Genomic DNA, 22,463 nt, shown 5'->3' with positions numbered 1-22,463 from the left:
ACTTGTTGGCAAAAATAAGAAAAATTTGTCAGACAATACTAGAAACAAGGCATCAATAAATACTATGAAATAGCCATAAAGATCAATAACATTTGACTATGTTATAAAGAACAAACAGGCTTACCATGCTTGATTTTTATAAGAACCTCTTGTTTATCATTTATAATTTGATTAACGAGTATATCTGTCTCCTGTTTGCCAGTGAGAGGCCATCTGTAAGATAAAGTAAGAGCACTGCATGTGGTGTTAATGCTGGTCTGTTAAAAATTCTGTGGTGTTAACGCTGGTCTGTTAAAAATTCTGTGGTGTTAACGCTGGTCTGTTAAAAATTCTGTGGTGTTAATGCTGTCTGTTAAAAATTATATGGTGTTAACGCTGGTCTGTTAAAAATTCTGTGGTGTTAACGCTGGTCTGTTAAAAATTCTGTGGTGTTAATGCTGGTCTGTTAAAAATTATATGGTGTTAACGCTGGTCTGTTAAAAATTCTGTGGTGTTAACGCTGGTCTGTTAAAAATTCTGTGGTGTTAATGCTGGTCTGTTAAAAATTATATGGTGTTAACGCTGGTCTGTTAAGAATTCTGTGGTGTTGACGCTGGTCTGTTAAAAATTATGTGGTGTTAATGCTGGTCTGTTAAAAATTCATTGGTGTTAACGCTGGTCTGTTAATAATTCTGTCGTGTTAACCCTGGTCTGTTAAAAATTCTGTTGTGCTAAGGCTGGTTTGTATACATTCTAAAAAAGGGGCATAATTAAAAAATATGGCTTTCAGGATTATGTCCCTTGCTAAACAACTGCATCTCAGTATTATAAGGCTGTTTCTTATTTTAAAGGTTTTTATCACTGTATCTATAAAAAGCTTTACAGCTAAAAATCTTGAGATCTTGCTTAATATCTGAAATGGATTTGGCCATTTTTATCTAGACAAAACCATTAATCATGTTATAAGGGAAAATTTCAAAATTGGCACTGATCAAATAGCAAACAGAGAAGACCATGATCAAAATGGCACAGGTAGATACAGTCCTTGCCAGCAAGATAATGGTTATACATCAAATAATGATCAACTGAAAATATCTACAATAATAGTCAGTTGCAAATAATAGACAAAATATGAACATGATTACCCTTGTTTTGTGCAAATCAGGAAATTGGACGGACAAGCCAATACTTCTTTCTTGATCACATCTCTCAACTCTGAAACCTTGCAGGAAATCAGCTGCTCTTTTGATATCAAACATACTCCAATATTAGTTGAACTTCGACCTTCACAATCACTTATAAGGCTCACACCAATGATATCTTTGTTACTACCATCTGAAGTCGATGAAAAATATTAGTTTAAGTCATTTCAATCTTTAATTTTGAGCAGTCCAACAGTCATCAAATTTAGCCCATGGCCAGTAAAAATTAGTTTGGTCCAGTGTAAATTAAATTTGAGCAGTCCACTGTTTTAGTCATTTCAAAATGTTATTATGAGCTATCCACTAGCTGTTTTATGTCATGTCAAATGCTAAAGGTGTGGTCAGACTGCCCTTATGACATAACATAATGAATAAATGGCCAAATATTAAAATAGTCTGAAGTGGACATCTTTGATAGTTTGAGGAAATTGATCTTCATTTAAGGTTATGAATGTTAAGTAATAACAACAACCAGTAGTCATTAAATTTAAGCACCAATTTTTTTTCTTCACTGAAAAAAACTTTTTTGCCTGCAGTTTGGATATTTGTTATTATTATATTGTCTGTATCTACATTTGTAAATCTGGTACAAACTTACAACAGTCTGCATTATACGGAGCCAAAAACCAGTCCAGAATAATTCAAAAGGATTACTACTTTTTGAAATGATAATAATTTAGGGTGTTTTTAAAACCTTAACTACATGTAATAAATCAATTACACAATAACATTTTTTTTACAAAGTAGGACAAGTATCAGTCTGCAATCAGGTCTTAATTATTTGCAAAGAAAAATTAAATGTTTAACTTTGACTTTGATGTATGCAGAGAAATACAAGTATAACATAGAGCCCAATTATATATGAAGCCAGCAGTGACAGAAATTGGACTGACTTGTCAAGTAGTCCAACTAATTGTACTGTGCGACAAGATATTGTGCTATAGGGTATGTAAGTCTCGTCATGTGACTTGCGAGATTTCATGATATTTTGCACTTCCGGGTACAAACAAATATCAACAACATTGCTTATCTATATTGGGTAATACTTGTATGCCGGTGGGAAAGTAAAACTTACATGGAAAAGCAAATGATATGTGGAAATTGGCAGAGTTTTTGTTTATTGTAACGAAATGCAAATGGTCTCATCTTGTGAACAAGTATCAATGAAAGACAACTTCGTATAATCTTCAGGTGGGTGTGTCATTTTCAAATTCAGTTTATCCCAATAAATGTTGTAATTTTTCATTTCCATGTAAATCTAAATAAATTTGTTTTTTGATACAACATCATTCGCGTCTGACACCAGACTGGTGAATTTGATTTTATCAATATTCTGTAGCGCTACCTGATTATCTCTCAGAAGTATATAATGTTTAGAAATTTCGGACAGCGCATATTTCGGATAAACATTTCAATATGATTATCAGTGTGTTTTAGTTGAATATATTTTCTTCCAACTGAAAATATCATTTATTTATAATTATTATCTTTATAAAGCACAAACAGTCAAGCTGTATAGAACCAATTTAAATTGTCATAAAATTCAATGAAATATTTTGCTCCTGTAGAATTTAGACTGAGGAAAGTGGTGAGATGAAAGACGTCAACTGGTATCCGATGTAAATACACATGCATGTTCTGCTGTAAAATCGTTTTGGTAAAAAATTATATACTTAAAGCTACTTAAACTACATTAATGAAAAATAAATATTATTGTATAACATATAATGTTCTCGTTTTTGTAAATAATTACAGTGTAGCTAAATAAACAAACAGTATGGCATATGTAGTTCATTCATGTTAAATACTGTTTAAAGTATTTTTCTCAAGTAAGTGGATCATATTTTTAGTTAAATCATGTTCAGTTAAAATGTTAAAAGCACTTAGTCACTATCACATTTTTTAAAGATGAGTTGTCAAAGCAAATCTACAAAAACTAGGACACCAAGAAGTGTTTCTTCCTTTTCAACATTATTTTCTATTGATGACAATATGAAAATGATTGAAATTTATAGCTGACCAATTATTATTGCTTTCAACTCATGATAAATTTTCTTTATATGCAGGTATGTGATTTCATGGTTGGATCTTGAGTACTTGTCATGGCTCTTGATTTATTTTGGAGTGTTCACCATCAGATTAGAAATCAAATAGTGATACGTACCACCAGGCATAGTTGAAAGGAAATGTCCATACACAGTCTTGGAGTACATAGTGGTAGAGACATGGCAGTCCATTACAGATTTTAACTGAATTAAAGCTTCTTAAAGCTCCATGTCTTGTGTAAACTGTCTGACTGAATGTTTGTATTCTAATAAAAACTAAAGTTGAAGACACTTCAAAGATATATGTCAGTGTAAAAATGTTAAACAAAATATCTGTCTTTGTAAGAAATAAATAACCTGTCTTTGTTAGAAATAAATAACCTGTCATTTGTAACTTTGTATTAACTTAATTATTCAAAGATAATTTATCTTCTGCAAATGGCTGCCCAAAACAGTTTCAACCAGGCATCATGTAGTTTTTCAAAACAATTAAGATAAATTTGTTATAAATAGAACTTGTAAAGTAACAGGAATGGTAAAAAAGATTAATGTTCAGCATTAAAATGTTTCTATCTTGATTGAGTTTCATTTCATATTATCACCACGATCACTGCAATTGTAAAGTAATGTAATCTTTAACCATTATTTTAATATCATAAAAATCATCTCAAAGAAAAACTTGTTTCTGAGACGAGATGTGTGTAAAATTTCTTCCAGTTATAGCCTTTCACTGCTCTTAGAAAAGCCATGATTTGCATTGTACATGGCAGGTAGTAATACCAGAGTAAACAATATTAATGCAATTCATCTGTGTTGAGTATTCTGTAGCAAAACACTAGCTTGCTAGCCTTTGTAAGCCCAAGTCTCTCTCTTAATTGGAGAAGACTTGCAATGCTGCATTCCTTGAAGATTTTAGTATCAGAGGGTAGTTATTACATACCATATACTTCTTTGGATTTCAAATTACCTGTTTTATAATGTATTGAACCTGTTGACATTTTACCAAAAGTGAATTATCTATACAATAACATGCAAAACTTAGGGTTTGCACTTGATACAAAACAATTACATCACTGATACATTAATATACCCATTGGAACTGTTTCAACATTGTCAATGTTTCAAAAAAAACAAAACAAAAAAAACCACCACACAATGCTTTTAACTTCTGTCCATTGTAACATATGTAGTCATTGAAGAGCTGTCAAGAACTTTTCATCAATATTATTTAGATAGTGTCTGTTTCGATTTCAGGACAGACAAAATTCAAATGACATGCATAGTATTTAATATAGTCAATGCTTGCATATTCAAGCAATCTAGCCTTGCTGTTAGAGAATTAAAGTACACAGTGACACTTATTTTGCAGATGAACTTTTATGATTAAGCACTGCTATAAATATATGCCAAATAGTAGAAACAAAAAAAACAGTTCATAAGTTTAATAAACTTTTATTTTTACACAATTTATAGTGCACTGCTTAGCATAATTATATATCACACTGATTTTCCAGTGAAGAAAAACTTCAGGAAAGCACTTGGAATTATTATTAGTTATTTGGACAATGTAAATTTACACTGTGAATGTCTACTGATACAAAATAAGAATATTTCCTTTACAAATGTAAAGACTTTGAAAATTAACATGAACAAATTATCATAGAGTTATAAATCATATTCTAATTGAAAAATGTTCAGCTTGATATCAAAGCTTTGAATGCAAATTTGTGAGCTTATCAATGATTACCTCACAATATTAGTACTTAGTAGTAGATGATATATAATATTTTTGCTAATCTTTACTTCATAGTCATTTTATGTCCATAATGTCATATGACTATACTGTGATTCCATGAAAAAACCTTATCTCTGGTGTGTTATCAGCTTTGGTATATATAGAGTATCTAGTTTTAATACTTAAAAACTGCAATTAAATGTGGATATTTTACTCTGTTTCTATCATTGTGACATTAACATGTTAACAAGATCATAGTGTCAAACACCATAAAATCATACTCTTTATACATTAATATTTTTGTGCTGGATGTCATTCATCTTCTTCAGGAAAGTACATTTGACTATTCTCAGTGGCTTATATTAAACTAATATTTCACTGTAACTTTGTTCTCTGATATCATTCTCAAATTAAGGAACTGGAAGATGGTAGTTGCAATAAAGGTCTTCATGACAAATCCTCCTCATCTTTTCCCTTTTTATCTGCAGAATGAAAAATCAATAAATATGTTGTTACACGTGTAAGACACTAGAAATGATATTTACATTACATTTAATAAGCTGGTCATGATTGACAGAAAAATTTCATATTTGAAGTAAAATAAACATTACAGATAAACAACAACACATAATATATAAACAGTAAAAAATATTGATCTTCTTGAATGTGAAACATGACTATTTTTAATGTTTTATTTACTTATCAATTATCATGCAGTGAAATCCAAAAGTTATTAATATATTTTGGTAATTGTTTATCTTTCCGATCTCAAATAAAAATTAATCAATTATTTTACATGTATTTACCTTTGATGTATAGATATTTCAGGATCATAGGCAATGCAAACAGTTGATTAATGGTCCATATTGAACAACTGTATATTCTATACTTGTCATATACCTCCTTGTCTATACATCTGAAATGGTTTAATCAAATATTATATTTTTTTAATTCAATCATAATTTGATAGGTACCATATTAACATGTATATATAAATTGAAAAAAGAACAAGAATAAAATGGAAGGGAAAAATATATTACTGTGCACTGTCCGAATTTTGTAATAACTTTAATATACACTAAAATTAAAGTGTCTCTCCATTGTTTATTTCAATAAGTTAAAATGGTTTGAATAATTTCTCACATCAGTAGTTTAAAAACAATACTAAAAGCTAAAACAACTAGAATTCACTACCTTGACAAAACATCCGAAAATAAACTAGTTTTATTAAACTCTATAAATCCTTCGTTTTTCCGTCAGATAATTGACCTACCTGCATTTTTTGACCCGTGCTATCCATTCCTTCAAATCTGAAGAGGACCGAAACAAATTTAACTTTTATATCCCTCGAGTTCTTCGGGTTACCTATATGCGTAACGGTAAATAAGTCTGCCGATGTACCCGGAAGAGTGGTAAATCGAAAGTGAAAGTAAACGAGACTTACGGGCCCTATTTTCGTGTCTGGGCAATATCTTGCCTCTAGATTCTGCCCCAGAACGAAAAACATCTCAGAATCAGCTTTGGCACGTCAATATGTTTTGACTAACTTGTCGAGAAATTAAACTCATATGTAATTTGTACACTCAATTGGGGATATTCTGTGTTTTGTGTTAGAACGTTTCTTTGTAATATAACTCAAGCAAGACTTGTTCCAAGAACAACAAGAGCTGTCACAGGAGCAGCGATCAAGCTCGACTAATAAAATACTGGACGCAGTAAGGACAAAAACTACGAAAGAAAAATCAATTATATATAATTATGAATTAAGTTATAGTAAAAACAATAATATTTGTTAACATAAATTCCAAGATCAAGGGATAATTTTAGAAATAGTCATATGCTAAGAAGGTTAGGACCTTGTCACACAACATTTGTGTAATGATAAGAAATATATATTTTTGAAGTTTGAAGTAGATACCTTAAAAAGTAAAGAAGTTATATATTTCTTAAAAAAAATCCTAAGTTCAAAGAGAGATAAATGTGTAAATATTGCTTCAAGAGTTATGAACATTGTCACATAAAATGTAATTGATGATAAGGAATAAGTATTTGAAGTTTAGTAATACCTTTAAAAATAAAAAAGTTATCATAAAAAATAACATTTTTCAAGAAAAAAAAACTAAGTTTATGGGGAGATAATTCTTGCAATATTGGTGCTAGATTATGAACCTTGTCACATAAGATGGGATGATGATAAAACGTAAATATATTTTGAAGTATGAGGTTGATCCCTTAAGAAATAAAGAAGAAACAGTAAGAAATAGTACTTTTTTGAGGACATTCTAAGTTCAAGGGGAGATAAATCTGAAAATATATTGGTGCTAGAGTTATGAAACCTTGTCACATAAGATGTGGATGATGATAAGGAACATATATTTGAAGTTTGAAGTTGATACCTTAAGAAATGACAAAGTTATAGTGAAAAATATTTTACTGCGCGGACGCCGACGCCTGGGCGAGACATAGGACAGCTCTCCATATACTTTGTATAGTCGAGCTAAAAATAAAACAGAATCTGCTTAATAAGACATTGTGACAAGCCTCACTAAAGATACTTGTGTACTGTGGTTGAACAGTGTTGAAGTTGTACTGAACAGTAGCCTAATTAATTTGGCGTGAACAGTTCGACCCATTTTACAGACTTTTTTTTTCTTACTGTCAAACCGTTGGAAAAAGACAGCGCCCGTCCAAAATTATCTCGGTGTCTCTTTGACAAGTCTAATTAGTTGGACTAACTGAACAGCTGAATAGTACAAGGAATCACTTTGAATGTTACTTAAAATAAATTGACAGCAGTTCCTAGCCAATTACTTTCTAACGAACACTTATGTTAAACATTAATGCAACTGTTAAACATCGATTAAATTCTTCGTTTATGCTCTACAAAAGATTGTATTAAGTTTACCTGGTTCATGTTTCCCACCTGTCTGCATCTTTATTATCACAATTTCTGATGACGTCATGGAAAATTGTGTATTCTAATCTTGTTACCGAAGCGCTTTGGATTTTCTATTCAACATGAAACAAGATACTTCTAAACGTCTATTCACCTTGATGTAAACTAGGATGACGTTGTACACATGCTAGAAATGAAAGCAGCAGGAAAAATGTCAAAAAATTGGAAAATATCGAAAATCCTGTGTATTTAGCAAATATATGGTAATGGCAACATCATATTTTTTATTTGTTTTGCAATTACCAAAACCATAGATTATTCAATTGAACAACTTTAAGTTAATGGTTCAAAGAACTAAAATTTTGATTAAAAATATTCACAAATTATTTCTGGACCTGGTAATAGACTCAGGGCTAGCACTGGCAGATTTTTTCTTTGAGCCAATTTTTCGCGGCAAAAATTGCGTGCCTGTATGTTATTTTTAAGAAGGCAATGGTACTGTCAAATAACCAGAATTCAGTTGTCAGACTAATTTATAGCATTAGTTCATATATGGAACACCTTAAAAAGGCATGAGATATTTAGAGAAAAAAAAACATAAACTACATGTATATCCAACTTTATTTTGGTAGCTACATTTTAATCACTTTAAAACTGATCATAAAAGCTTGCAGCTCAGTAGCTATAAGAATAACATTTTCCAGGCTAATTTGGTCAGCAATGTTTCATAAAATCTAATGTTAGTGGCATGACAGTGACATCAGAACCACATTCCAATGTGCTGCTTCAGCTTGCTTGGTTAATGCCAAAGATTTGGTTTGAGGACTATCTGTTATTGAAATTATAAAAACAGAAACATTTGACAGTAAGAAGAATAATTATTAATGAAGAAAAGAATATTGAAAAGTTTTAAACTAAACATAATTCAGGGGAAAAAAAAGCCAAATATTCATTATAAGAGTAAAGTAATTAGCATAAGTTTTCTAAAAATATGTTGTATGCTTCTTGAATTTTCCATAAACATTTCACAGCCATGTATGCCATTTGTAAATGAATGCTCCAGATAGAGGTTATGTACAAAGTAAGGTCATTTTTTTTTTCAGAAATACAAATTGTCAAATATACTCTTTGTCAAATTTATGCATTTTTGGAGCCATTATTAGGTCAGATTTAATTTGCAATTTTAAAAAAAAAAACTTCTATTCTATAACTCATAATTCCTTTGATCTTTTTATCAACAACAATAAAATTATATGATTGCAAACTTACCGTTAAGTCGTCCATTTCATAACCAAGCTGTTGATATGATTGGCGATAATCTTAAGATGCTGCTAGTTATTGTTTCATATCGAATATAAAGACCAATTATCCAGTGCACATTCAACAATTCACACCAATTAGTGTCATATTTACCAGATGATAAACATGTAAACATACCATGAGGTCAGTGTATTAGACTGTGTTACTGTTTATAACGATATTTTACTTGGAAGGGAAGTAACAAATATAGACCAGTCAATGACCCCACAAAAAGTAGACTGTGTCGCAGTGTTTTTTGATAAGAAGCGGTAAAGCGGAAGTTGTAAATGGAAAACCAAATGTGTACTTTTCCATTCTTAAAATAGCAAATGCTAAATTTAGACTGGATATTCCAAAAGTTATACTTTTCGCAAGTTGGAGCCAATCATGATTTTCTTGAGCCAATTTAATAATTTAGGAGCCAATTTGCTCATTGGCTTAGCCAGCGCGAGCCCTGTAGACTGGTCTGATGGCAACAAACATGCTAAACATTTTTTATAAGTACATTGAGTGAGTAACTGACAATTGATTTAAACTCGGATCATCCCTCCGCACTTTCCCCACCAGTTCTTGAATCCATTGCCATAATTTGTTCATTTTGGTGAGATTCTGTCAGAGACATATAAATACTTGTATTTTAACATCTATGATTCTGTGTAGATTTTCATAATCCTTACTGGTGCAAGTGTACTGGTTATGTTATCCAGGAAGTAGTCAACTGGCGAGACTTAAAGCGCATGTGTAGGTCCCCAAAATGAAGTTTGACCATACAAGCCATGTCCCCCATCTGAGGGAACAAATAAAATAAAATAGAGAAATACAGAATCCCTAAAGAAAGCCCAACATGACAAAATTGTAAAATGTTGCAGGCTCGGTTTGATTGATTGAGCCTGTTCATGGACAGTACTGGAAAGTGCAAGTTACCGTCCACGCCCCCTAGCACCAGCTTAAGCAGAATTCATCATTTAACACTAAAATGGTAAAATTTTGAATTTAGAAACATCCGCAGATGTGTTCATACGGCGGTTATCATGGAACCTTCAATGTGACACAGTAGTGCCATTCCATGAAAAGCGGCGTATGGTCCCCAAGTAAAAGAATGCTTGTGCCCTAAACGAGAAAACAATGGGCGGAACTAAATAAAATGGAATTTAGAAAGGGGATCTGAGGTTATGAAGCCTGCATATCAGGGATAAGACGTCAAAAGACAAATTTAAAAAGCAGGCAACATATCCTAAGGGTGATTCATAATACAGTATTCAAGTTGGAATACTGGAACCATTTAAGTTGAAAAAGGCCAAATAGAAGAAACTAAAAGTACCACATGACATGTATACTCAACAAGTTCATCTGTAGTTCATCTATTTATCAATCCTGATTTTAAATGCTGTTTTTTCTTTCAGCTATCAAGCTGGCTTTCTGCATAGACAGTAGATATTTATCCAGTGAAGATTCTCACTTTGTTGATCTTGTTACAGAAGATTTGGTAGACTTTAAGACACATTCCTTATATAAAGTGTAAGAATCATTTCTGCAAATTTAAAGACCCAATAAGCCTTGCAAATGCTAATTAATATTTTTTATTTCTCAAAAGCTTTTTATTTTGGGTGTTCTAGATTCTATTATAGTTTCCAAAAAAATATTCATTGAACATCAAGCTGTACAATCTTTCAGTTCTTTGCTTGTGCTACTTTTTTCGCAATTAGTACAGTTACATATATAGTGATTAATTATTTTGTATAGAATATACATGTACAGTATAACTTTGTTTATATTTTTAATCAAAACTTGTTTTTGAATCTGATTCAAGCTTGACTCAAAAGATAATTAATTCAAACCACTGTTTGTTTGTTTTTGTGACACATACTCCTTTCAGTTTCTTTGTTTATACATGTATTTCAGGGTTTTGCTGTTTCCACCAGTTAATAATTACTTGCGATTGCTGATCCATAAGACTGTAGAAGATTTTCCAGATCTACATAGTTTCTCTGTAGGAGAAGGGAACCAGAGGCAGACAGTTGTCTGCTGGACTCAAGCTTTAATTGATAGGTACCTGTCTGTCTATTTTCAAAAAGTAGTAATTACGATAATGTAACTTACTTTGTAAAATAACAATTAAAGAAGGGAATTGTGATTAATCAGAGATTTCATAATTTTTTAAAAAGTTGAATCGTTTTTTTTTAAGTAGGGTTAAATGGTTTATAAGACATAATAAGTTTCAGCCAGACTGGAGTATATATAAGAAGAATGATAAAAATTCAATGGATTACTCCAAGCATGTTGCAAGGGATTAACTCGGGTCTTAGTTAAACTCCTGATTAACTGGAAAAAAATAACATAAGAAGTTAAACTCTCGGTTATACTGAAAAAAAAATAACATAACAAGCAATCTTTGTTGATGACTGAAATCTGATAATCTTTAATATATGTTATTGGAACTACCTTGTTACATATTTATTAACTTGAATGAATTTTAAGTTTTTATTCTATTTATCATTAGGGACAAGGCAGTAGAGTTTGATTACCTCCGACCCCCAGGGATGAGGGGTCGGGGAAGAGCTAGGTTCAAGGGTAACAACAGTCCCAGCCCAGGTCCAGGAAACAGAAATGGTATACTCTTTTAGTTTAATATTTTCATTAACCTTTAGCCTTCTGGCAACAGACATGATATGCCTTTGCCACCAGTTTAGAACAAGGTCAGCCTGCACATTTGACTGCTAGCTTAATTTTTGTATTTAGATACTGAAATCACGTTAATTTTGTATAGACCAGTCAATGAATTTAAAATATTGAATTTACTAGCCGGAATTCCAATTTTGAATTTATTCTACTATATATTTTACTAAATTTCTTAAAATTTTCCCAGACTCGTCTCGAACTAATTTTCACTGGCTATGGGTCACCGGGCCAGTGCTAAATTTGATGAATGTAGACTGTAACATATTCAAAACAAGGCAGATCAGTTACACAAATTCAGTAACTACTTAAGAATTAAATATGCGCTTCTTTTTTATGATGAAGATTATTATTTGGTTTGGTTCTCTTTCTTTTATTGTTATGTATACACTTGCATTAAAGTAAATCAGTATCATGTGAAAATGACAGGTGGTATAATTATATATATTCAAATTAAATTTATATTGTCTTATAGAGTATTTTTTCCTGTAGAAACATGAAGTTGACCATAGCATTTTCTCACTATATGTCTGTTTGCATCTGAAATATTAGTTAAGTTATAATTGATTATGATTTTAGTTCATCAGAACCAAATGTTCAATGTGAACTATTGAGATGGGTGGATGGAAGCTCCAGTGTCCATGGTCCATCTTCAACAATCATAAACATTCTGAAATAACTTCGGATTTGTTGTCATTCTATCTGTCATTCCTCTTTTCTACAATAGGGATTTGATTGTAGTAATTGGCTATAAGAATTAATAAACCTATGAAAACATCATAGTCCTCTTGTATATTTTATGCAGGTTCTGGAGATAATGGAGACAGATGGAGTCATGACAGATATAGTCCTGAGCTAGGTACCAGACAGACTCCTACCTATAATGATAGACAGACTAGACCGGGAGCCATTATCAGTTCAAGGTCACCATGCCAACAGAATGATGACAGAAGTAGTCCAGTTGGTAGGCCAGTGAGAACTGAAGAACAAAGAACACCTGTAGCAGGAAATGATGCTTCCTCATCAAGTGTTAAAAAGTCTGAGAGGTAATCACAACAAACTACCAATGATTATGATGAATTCTTGGATTTAGATAAAATTTTACACAGCAACAGAAGGTTATATTAATATTTGTTCATTAGTTTATTTATGTAAAGATTTTGTTCTGCCTTGACTTAGTGATAATTTACCAGTATTTTATTTAATTAAAGGCTCATTATACCACTGAAATGATTTTATTGTTGTTTCTCAAAAACTTTTTGTATTTGATGTCCTGTTATAGTTTCCAGAAAATGACTCCTTGGCAAATAAGCATTGAAACATGCTCTAAAACCATTATTTAAACATTATATTACTCACGTTTGCCCTTTCTAATGAAGGAAAAAAATATTAGTGTCTGAGGCACAAATTTGCCTCTAAAAAGGTCACGGTGTTTTTAGCTTGATTATTTGAAGAATAGGGAGAGCTATTGTTTTCACTCATGTGTTGGTGTCTGTGTTGTCATCATACTTCCGTTAAGTTTTTGCTTGCAGATTGGTATTTCCAAAATTATTAAAAGGAATAGGTTGATACTTCATACCCTTATTTAAGAGCATAATAGGAGGTCTTTGTCTAAGTCCCTTAACTGTCACATTGATTTTGACAGAATTATGGCCCTTTCTGAACTTACAAAAATTTCACATTTTCCAGGCGCTTGTTTTACTATCAAGCACTATGAATAGTTGGGCATGCTGTCCCACTGACAGCTCTTGTTATATATTTTATATTTAATCACATTCACTAGATAAGTCTTAATTTTAAATGTTGATCATGATAAACTATCCATTTGAGCCGCGTCATGACAAAACCAACATAATGGGTTTGCGACCAGCATGGATCCACTCAGTCTGATCAGGATCCATGCTGTTCACTATCAGTGTCTCTACTTGTAATAGAGTTGGTAACAGCATGGATCCTGATCAGACTGCGCAGATGCGCAGGCTGGTCTGGATCCATGCTGGTCGCAAAACCATTATGTTGGTTTTGTCATGACACGGCTCATTAGTTCTTTGAATTATGTCATTTGTTTTATCATGGGTCCAATTTTTGTTGTAGACCCAGAAATCGTCGTCCTGATGTTCAGGTGTACGTTCCACGGGCCAGACGTCAGCAGCCTGGTCAGAATGGCCATGAGAACCAAGCTAGCCCGGATCATTCAGAAGTTATGCCGAGAGTTACTCCTGTCAGACAGGTGATTCATAAGTTGATCTTGTTTATGATTGATATTTAGAAACACACACTGATTTCATCTGCGATTTCTCCATTTATCAAACATAATCTTCTAACAGTAGTAAGATGTTTTATATACAGCTATGTGTAGCTTGTTTATATTTTATAAATGGTATTTATTAGTATATGTACATGGCTTTTTGTTAACTTGATAAATATACAGCTTTAGATAAGTGATCTGTTATTTTTAGCCAGACTATTAGATTTTAAAAGTCACACAGGCATTGCTGTCACACTTTGGTTCAATTTTTGCATGCAAGTTGGTATCTCCAAAACTACAAAAGGGAATAGGTTGAAACTTTGCACACTTATTTTAGAGCATTAGAAAGTAATTTTCCAAGGCCTATAACTCTACCATGTATTTTGACAGAATTATTGCCCTTTTGAACCTATAAAATTTCATATTATCCAGGTTCCTATTTTACTATCAAACACTGAGAATAGTTGAGCATGTCTCCTAGCAATAGCTCATGTTATATCTACTGTTTATCTTCAGTGTAGAAATTTAGCACATGTTTTTTTGTTCTAAAAAAACACTGATTGGGTTTTCCTTCCCTTAAAAATTTAAAAAATAACTTAATTTGCAGTCCCTTTAAATGTAAATTGTTTTTATTTTTTATTCTTTTTTTATGAAGAAAAAAAAGAGAGGGAACGTATTTCCCAGGGGTCGGTTAGAAAGCGAAAAAAAAGCAGCCCTGTTTATCTTTTAAAAGTCACCCCCTTTTCAGAGATACTATGTTAACAGGAAAGTTTGGGAAATAGGGGAAATGTTAAGAAAATAGGTAAAATAAAAGGGGGTCAAAAAAATTTTCCCGGCGAATATCAGAAAAGGATTTTGAACAAGTACAGCAATATGAAAGCAATATAATGAAAAAGAGCCTCTGTATAAAAAGGGGTTTTTGATTAAAAAGGGGAGGGGGTGTTTAAAGGGCCAGAAGTAAATAAAGATTATAATGCAGTGGTAGATTAAAAAAAAATCCTCAAATATAAAGATGTTTCGGGGGAAATACATGCTGTGCTAAAAAACTTTATTGCTTGCCCAGAGAAAATGATAATTTTCCTGGGGAAAAAGATAAAGGCTTAATGATAAAACGGTCTATAAAGGGGTTTTCCAATATCTCATTTAATTATTAAAATCCATCACCCCAGTTTTTTTAGCCATTCTAGCTCAGACACTAAAAAAAACTGCAAAAATCTCAGGACAATTATGCACTGCTTACTGAGTTAATAAAGAAAGGGAAAGTTTTAAAAGAAAATCGAGAGTGAAACATTGGGGGGTTTTAACAAAAAAAACATGGTGAAATCTCTTTTGTTGCTCCGATAAAAATTATAATGATAAAAAAAAAGGAATAAAGTAAAAAAAATTTTGGCTGATGAAGTTTGACTAAATTGAAAATGGGGAAGAATATATTTGCTCTCAAGAAACGCTTTCCAAACCAGTCATATTAAAGGATATGAAAAAAAGAAGGATTCTGAAGAAGATGGTGATGATATAAAAAGTGCTATATTAAGAAATTCAGTAGATGATGGTGAAAACTTTCCAAAGTCTGACAGTCACAGGAATACTAATATTGAATCATATGTAGGTGATGAAACTGAAAACCTACCTGATGATAACATTGATAGTGATGAAGTGATGAAAGATGGGGCCAACACTGAGGATATTCATCAAATTAAAGATTGTGAAATTCCTGATGAAAATTTAACAGAGGAAAACAATACTAAAGAAAATACTGTGGAAATAAACAATGAAAATTCTGCTGAAGCAATGGACTGTACTCTGTCCTGGTGAGTACATTTAATAATTATTAAGTTAGATATTATCTTTATTCTTAAGGTAGTACATGATCAAAATTCAAACACATTAATAGATTTAAATGTTTGTTAGTTTTCAATGTAAAATAACTGGCAAGTTAGTGAGTTGTGATTCAAATCAAAAAGTTTCTGATCAGGTATATATATAGTATACAAGTATATTTTATGTTTTTATTAATTTTATGAATAAGAAGTTGTATTTCGGCATATTTATATTTTGACAGCTGTGCATTAATATTATCATTTTATTATTATTCTTCTTTTATTTTTGTAGTGGTGAATCTTTGATGAGGAAACAGGAAATTGATAAAGAAGACATTGAAATGTCTGGAAACTTAGAAGAACAGCCAGATGATGATGAGAAAGAGTTTGAGGATGGAAACAAATCAAAAGGTGTGAGTAATGTTGACCAATCAGACGCTGTTACTGATAATAGCAGCCAATCAAAAGAGGAGGAAGTAGATGAAGACTCCTGGGATGCTATGTTTGATGATGATGGTGAATGTTTGGATCCGACAGCAATGGAAGAGGTATAAAAATAGATTGTTTGCTTGAGATTAGAAATTTGTCAACCTATGTGTTGGATAAGAAATATACTAACCGGCTACATGTAAGTAATAGGAGCAAACTGCTGAGGTCTGTTTGATGTTTGTGGCTCAATAGTCAGTCAAAAAACCTACATTATATATTGTGAACAAATTGCCCTTTTTAGCTCATCTGTACACATAAATACTGGTTGGTTTGAAGTTGAATATTTTTATTAGTTTTTTTTTTCTATCTTTTTAACAAGACTATATTCAGCTAAAACAATTAAAAACTGCATGTAGCTGGTCTTTTGTTTAATTTATTATCAAATGTAAAATACTGGGTACAAAAATTTGATCTGATAAGTGCAATAGGTACAAAACCTGTAATCAAGACACCATCGATGCCCTTGTTTCATTTGCCAGTCATTCATTTATTGTACGAAAATTTGTCTCTGACCATAATTTGACCATTCTGTACTATTTATATTGTACAATTTACACATAATTTTCTGTTACAGTTAACAAAGACTGTTGGTAAAGTGAAGATCCAGAAGTCAAAGAAGATCAACTATCTAGACTATCAGCCAAAAGATAAATCTAATTTTGATTTTACTCGTAAGCAGATATTTCTGATTTTAGTTGAATGAGTTGTTCTGTTTGAAAATTTTGAGCAATCCAATAATCCAATGTGATGTACAAGAAATGATGACTGATTTACTTTTTTATGTATTTGCAAAATATTATTTATGTATTCCTGAAACTGATACACTTGACACCCCTAAATCATTTAAGATACATGTTTGTCTCTATATAACATTGGCTTACCTTAAAAGAGTCCCAGACAGTTATAGATGTGCAGGCAGGGAACTTTCCTTGACCAGTTCAAGATACTAGGGAGAGGTATTGTCTGCCCTGATAAAATAAAATTGTCTGAAATTTGATTTTGATTGTGCGAAAAAAACAAAAACAACAATTGAATGGTAATTGTTTGTCCTGTAAAATTGATAGGAGTGGAATTGTCTGGTCTGGGTTGTCAATTGGAGGGGGAATTTTTCAGGAAGGGAATTATGCTATCTTATTTCAGTCAATGTATTCTGTTAACTAAGCCAACAGGGATTTTTAATGTTAAATATATATAATTGAACATGCTTGCAACAATATCTTGTTTAAATACTTTGCTATCTCTAAATATAGCAAGTAATGTTTTTGTATGTTTGATTATTTTTTTTCTTTTCCAGAATATGAACATATTATAGAGATATATGACTTCCCCGTAGATTTTGTTACAAGAGACCTAATTATAGCATTCCAGGCCTTTATGTAAGTAAAATCAACACACATTGTCTTTGTTTCAGTTTTATCACCAGTTTATTAACCCATTACCAGATATATATACTCCTTTCTACACCTTTTTCACCCCCCCCCCCCTTTGTGTTGCCTCAAATGGTGAAAAAATGCCTTATTTAAGCTCCCAACACTTGCTTTTGTTTGAGAAATGTTGTTTAAATAGGGACCATTTTTCGGCACCGCCCCCTATCCAAAAGATACATTAGGGGGTTGCCAGAAGGGGGATGTGCCCCTTTCTGTTAGGGGGTTTGAAGGGGGGTGCCAGCCCTCCTCATCGCCAAGAAAATTTTGAACTTGTGAGCGGCTGAAAATGACCCCATGTCGATCATAAGGTAACGTGTAACCAACGCTGAAAAGCCTTTGACTCTTATCTCAAACCATTGAGAAGTTGCAGCACTTTGACATCAATTTTGATGGAAAAAATCAACGCAAAATAGTGATTTTTGGCAATTTTGATATGTCCCCTTGTTGCCATGGTAACAGGAAATTTAAGACTGAGCATGTTGTTACAAAGGCAATGGTCCAGTCAACATTTATGCCAAGTTTGATTAGTATTGAAGCAGTTTTTATAGTTTTTTAGCAATTGAACTTGTAACAGGAGACTTTTCAATGAAAACAGCCATTTTTCACAAAATGCTCATGCGGTAATGGGTTAATACATCAGTAACCTACAGGCACACAATTACCTTGCAAGATTTCCTCAAAACTACACCAGTACTATCCTGTTTTTGCTGCCTTCTTGTCACTGCATAAATCAGTACAACGGTCAAGAACCCAACTTTGGTCTTTGTATATAAATTGTCAAAAATTCAAATTCCCAAATAGCAGTTCTTTGCTGATGAGATTAATTCCTTCTTGAATCCCTTAACCTAATGGAACAGAACGTGATTGGGCCTTGGCTATATGTAAATCTGGGCAACCTGATCAATGATGAATCTATATTGTTTGTAGCTCTCCATTTATGTATTTTCGTAATTTTGATATTGAAATACTATTAATTTTGAATAAACTGTTCCAGATTCAAAGATGGACAAATCCATAGCATATAATCTGAAGGTTTAGGGTTAAAGGAACTCAACTGGGGTCCAAAAACCTAAAAACATAGAATATGAATTCCTTACAAAGAGCAACTTGGGTACCTAAAACAGAAAGATGTGCAAAAGATATTAATAAGAAATATATTCATAGTAGATTGAAAATAATATTTTGTCCTGTTTTAGCCTGATTTGAGTGGAAAAGTGTTGCAACACTTTACAATTTTGGATCATATTTCACAATTTGAATAATTGTTCTGGAAAAACAGAATTAGCGGATTATCTGAAATTTTGCACACTAATTATTGGTGTTGACCTATAACATTAATCTCGGAAAAAATATTTCCAGTCTTGTCATGTCAAAAAAACTCAATATATAGAGGATATTGAATGAGTGTAGGTTTAATACTAAATTTATTGGGTGAGTTGAATAAAATCATATGCGAGCCTCTGGCGAGAATATTATTGTTTTATTCAAAGAGTTCAATAAATTTAGTATTGAATCTACACGAATATAGTATTCTATTTATCACATATCTAAAATAAGAATGGTTAACTGTTAAAAGAATCATTTTTTATTGACGCGCCTATAGTGCAACATTAGTGAGCTTTTACACAAATGTATGTATATAATGCAAATGATGTCATGTCAAAGAGTTGTTACACTAGTGTAATACATTATATCAATTTTATTAAATGGCTTTATTACACTCATGTGCCGCGGTTTATGTGTTAATTGTTATTATAATACATGAACACTATTTTAAAGAGAAATATTTACATACATGTATTAGTCAAACGTATGTTTTATGAATCAATATATTTTATATATAGTATGTAGTTATGATTGTATAAGCTTAGATTCTATACTTTCAGGTCTCGGGGGTTTGATCTCAAATGGGTAGATGATACACATGCCCTTGGAATATTTAGTAGTGCAATAGCAGGTACTATTTCTGATAATGCTTATATAAGCTCTACTCAAATGTTGGTGAATAAAATAACTTAACCTGCTGAATTTCTTAAATGGACTCATCAAGATTCCACTTTTGGAACTGCCCATTATCAATTTTTGGGGATATCAAGATGAAAATTTGAAGTTGGATGTTCAAACTGGCCTAATTGTATATTGGTGGCAAAGGCTTATCACTTTTGGTGCCTGCAGGGGAACTTAATACTTAACTTTATTTGACTCATGACTCAATCTTTGTACAATGGATGCCTTTATAGAATAGATCATTACCTGAATATATCGGGGGTCACCTTTACTCCACATATCCTTGCTGTAGTTTTGTAAATGGTTAATGTAAACAGAACTTATCAAATACATTTTATTTCTGTTCAAAATGTCAATGACAAATTCTTTAACACATACCTTTAAGTTATAAGGAATGTGTGTATGTGGGTTAACATTTTGAGGGCATGTCATTTTAGTAGAATTCAAAAGTTTCTTTTTTTAACTGAATACCATTAGATGTCACTTATCTGGAAATCCCAGTGATTATTAGTTTCTGTATTCTTTTTATTGAGACAAATACTTTGAGATTGTCAGTTTGTTTTAAATGCAGTACATAGAAAAATGAAATAAATATCTGTCTTTTCCTCCCTACAGCTCAAGATGCATTACAGTTGGTACATCCTTTGTTGAAGGTACGTCCACTATCACAGGCCTCTAAACAGTCACAGAATAAAGCCAAGAGATGTACTGGTAAGTGGTATACAGTCAGCATTGTCCAAAATATTTCACCCTGTCTTTAACAGATAAGATTTGAAGCTGTCTATAGGGTCTTAGTTGTGAGTTGTTTGGAACGTCTGCCTTGTAAAGCTTGAAAGTTACCATATGACCTTGACAGGTTCAGAGGGACTTGAAACCGAACCAAAATAAAAAGATTATAAATCAAACTGTCAACTGTTCTGTTTGTTTGGCATCATGCAATCAGGCTAGTGGAAAATGTTATAGAGTCTGGTTTTACTGTACAGCTGTGCAAGTTTTCCTGGCTCCATACTTGTGGAAAATAATTGCTACAAAAGAATAAATATTTTGGAAGCATTACTCAGATGCTGTGTCTGTCATGTTTATAGATGAAATGTTTAAATGTTAAGGTCATATTGTAAATAATTGTAAACTTTCAGAATGGTAGAGAAATACCTTATATGCCTAAGATTCCATTACTTATAGATCAAAATTTGGATCTAGCTACTGATTAGAACTAGATTTTCTGTATTGTTGCCAAATATCTCCCTCTCGTGTGAAGAAATACATCTCTAACCTGTCACGGGAAAACATGTTAATAGCATTTCAGTCAACTTTCACCTCTTGGCCCAGCATTATCTCACAGCTTATTTTGTAATTTCCTTAAATACCAGTAACCAGGGTCTGAGGTTATAAAGAAAATCTTTAAATTCAAACTCAAATCTAAAGTATTTGATCTGTTAAAAAATGCCAACGAATGTACACTGACTAATGAAAATCCTGAGATTTGAGATAGCTTGTATCATTGAGACCTGTACTTCTTGTTTAATATACATGTATGATCCATTTATAGCATAATATACAATGTAAATTACCGGTAAATGTAATTTTAGAATTTTTACAACCATATAAACCTCGGCCTGAGACTTCAGCAATGGCAGCAAGACGTCTAGTAGCAGGTGCTCTCGGCCTAGCAACAGGAGTATCCAAGGAGAAGCGTGAAATGGAGAGAAAGCAACTTAAAGAAGCCAAAGGTTTGTTAAATACTCTCATGTGTTTTTGAATATTCATTAAACGTGGAATATGAAATTGGAAACAAATTTTAGCAAAATGAAAACTTATTTTGACTTTTACCTTATTTACACTTAGGTTATACAATTTTTTTTTAGTTTGATTGTGTTGGAAGCTATATGCTTATTGAAACACTCTCGAATCTTTCCTTGAACCAACCACTACTAAGCAATTTATGTCAAGTTTCTTGCTCAAGGAAACAACAACTTGACCCTGACAGGGTTTGAACCCATGCGTACAGTAATCTCCTTAGATTACAACCACTCGACCACACTGCCACTATTGGATAGGCATAGTGTCACTTTAACATTGAAATAAAACTTTTATGATATTGGTAGAGAAGAAATGATTATTTATTGAGACTATTTGTTTAATTTCAGCCAAGAAACGTCAGGAGAGGCAAAATAGAGAAAATATCTGGGAGTACGGGAATTGTGCAATGGATGAAGAGCCATAGAAATATAATGAATAATTGTGTTTCAGTATTATATTGAAAGAACAAAGGTAACTTGTGGACTTATGTATGCATTGAGGAATAAAATATGCAAGAAGAAAAATCCCGAGTATCAAGCTCATGATAGACATTCAGTAAATATGTTTGTTTACCAAGTTCTTACTGATGACACGAAGAACAAAATACGCAAGGAAGAATAAGTTTGAGCTTCAAGCTGTAAGAGGATATAGAAAGAGTATGTTGCAGAATGATTCAAGCGCTTAAAAGACTCTGAGCTAAAATATTGAAGAATATTTTTAAGCTTTTAGAGGAAACTGAGCTGTTATGTTGAAGAATGTTTCAAGCTGTCAGGAAACACTGAGCTGAAACGTTGAATTTCAACCACTTAGAAGACACTGAGCAAAAAAACCTTGAATGACTTA

At 32.2% G+C, this 22,463-nt stretch overlaps 2 protein-coding genes and 2 long non-coding RNA genes across 4 annotated transcripts in view; 2 read left to right on the top strand and 2 right to left on the bottom strand.

Annotated features, from left to right (window-relative positions):
• LOC132719139 (uncharacterized) overlaps positions 1-7,986 on the bottom strand; it is a 25,569-nt gene extending 17,583 nt beyond the window's left edge. The window contains exons 1-3 of the mRNA XM_060702880.1: positions 7,867-7,986; positions 1,125-1,314; positions 125-213 (exon numbers count right to left, since the gene is read on the bottom strand). Coding sequence (XP_060558863.1) covers positions 125-213; positions 1,125-1,314; positions 7,867-7,924 — 337 coding nt within the window. The 5' untranslated portion in view covers positions 7,925-7,986. The remainder of the gene's footprint in view (positions 1-124; positions 214-1,124; positions 1,315-7,866) is intronic.
• On the top strand, positions 2,519-3,620 carry LOC132719137 (uncharacterized). The gene is made up of 2 exons (XR_009624176.1): positions 2,519-2,838; positions 3,248-3,620. It is a non-coding gene; the product is annotated as an uncharacterized LOC132719137 (long non-coding RNA).
• Positions 4,843-6,371, bottom strand: LOC132719136 (uncharacterized). Its single transcript, XR_009624175.1, has 3 exons — positions 6,235-6,371; positions 5,768-5,877; positions 4,843-5,443 (listed from the first exon to the last, which is right to left on the bottom strand). It is a non-coding gene; the product is annotated as an uncharacterized LOC132719136 (long non-coding RNA).
• On the top strand, positions 7,978-22,463 carry LOC132719135 (coiled-coil domain-containing protein R3HCC1L-like). Its single transcript, XM_060702878.1, has 14 exons — positions 7,978-8,120; positions 10,560-10,674; positions 11,059-11,205; positions 11,657-11,766; positions 12,638-12,878; positions 13,927-14,073; positions 15,541-15,888; positions 16,190-16,445; positions 16,961-17,057; positions 17,681-17,762; positions 19,700-19,770; positions 20,436-20,531; positions 21,410-21,550; positions 21,968-22,463. Exons 4-14 carry the CDS (start codon positions 11,697-11,699, stop codon positions 22,042-22,044), a joined length of 1,626 nt encoding a protein of 541 aa, XP_060558861.1. The 5' UTR covers positions 7,978-8,120; positions 10,560-10,674; positions 11,059-11,205; positions 11,657-11,696; the 3' UTR covers positions 22,045-22,463.

The sequence above is a fragment of the Ruditapes philippinarum genome, unplaced genomic scaffold, assembly GCF_026571515.1.
Source record: "Ruditapes philippinarum isolate M1 unplaced genomic scaffold, ASM2657151v2 ctg8687_1_1_1_1, whole genome shotgun sequence".
Classification (NCBI taxonomy): domain Eukaryota; kingdom Metazoa; phylum Mollusca; class Bivalvia; order Venerida; family Veneridae; genus Ruditapes; species Ruditapes philippinarum.
The sequence above is the reverse complement of the archived record's forward strand: the minus strand, read 5'-3'. Positions and strand labels throughout refer to the sequence as shown.

Coding starts and splice junctions, on each gene's coding strand:
- LOC132719135 (XM_060702878.1), top strand. CDS start 11,697: ATGAGGGGTCGGGGAAGAGCTAGGTTCAAGGGTAACAACAGTCCCAGC. Junction 12,879..13,926: donor AGTGTTAAAAAGTCTGAGAG/GTAATCACAACA, acceptor TTTTTGTTGTAG/ACCCAGAAATCGTCGTCCTG. Junction 17,763..19,699: donor ATAGCATTCCAGGCCTTTAT/GTAAGTAAAATC, acceptor CTATACTTTCAG/GTCTCGGGGGTTTGATCTCA.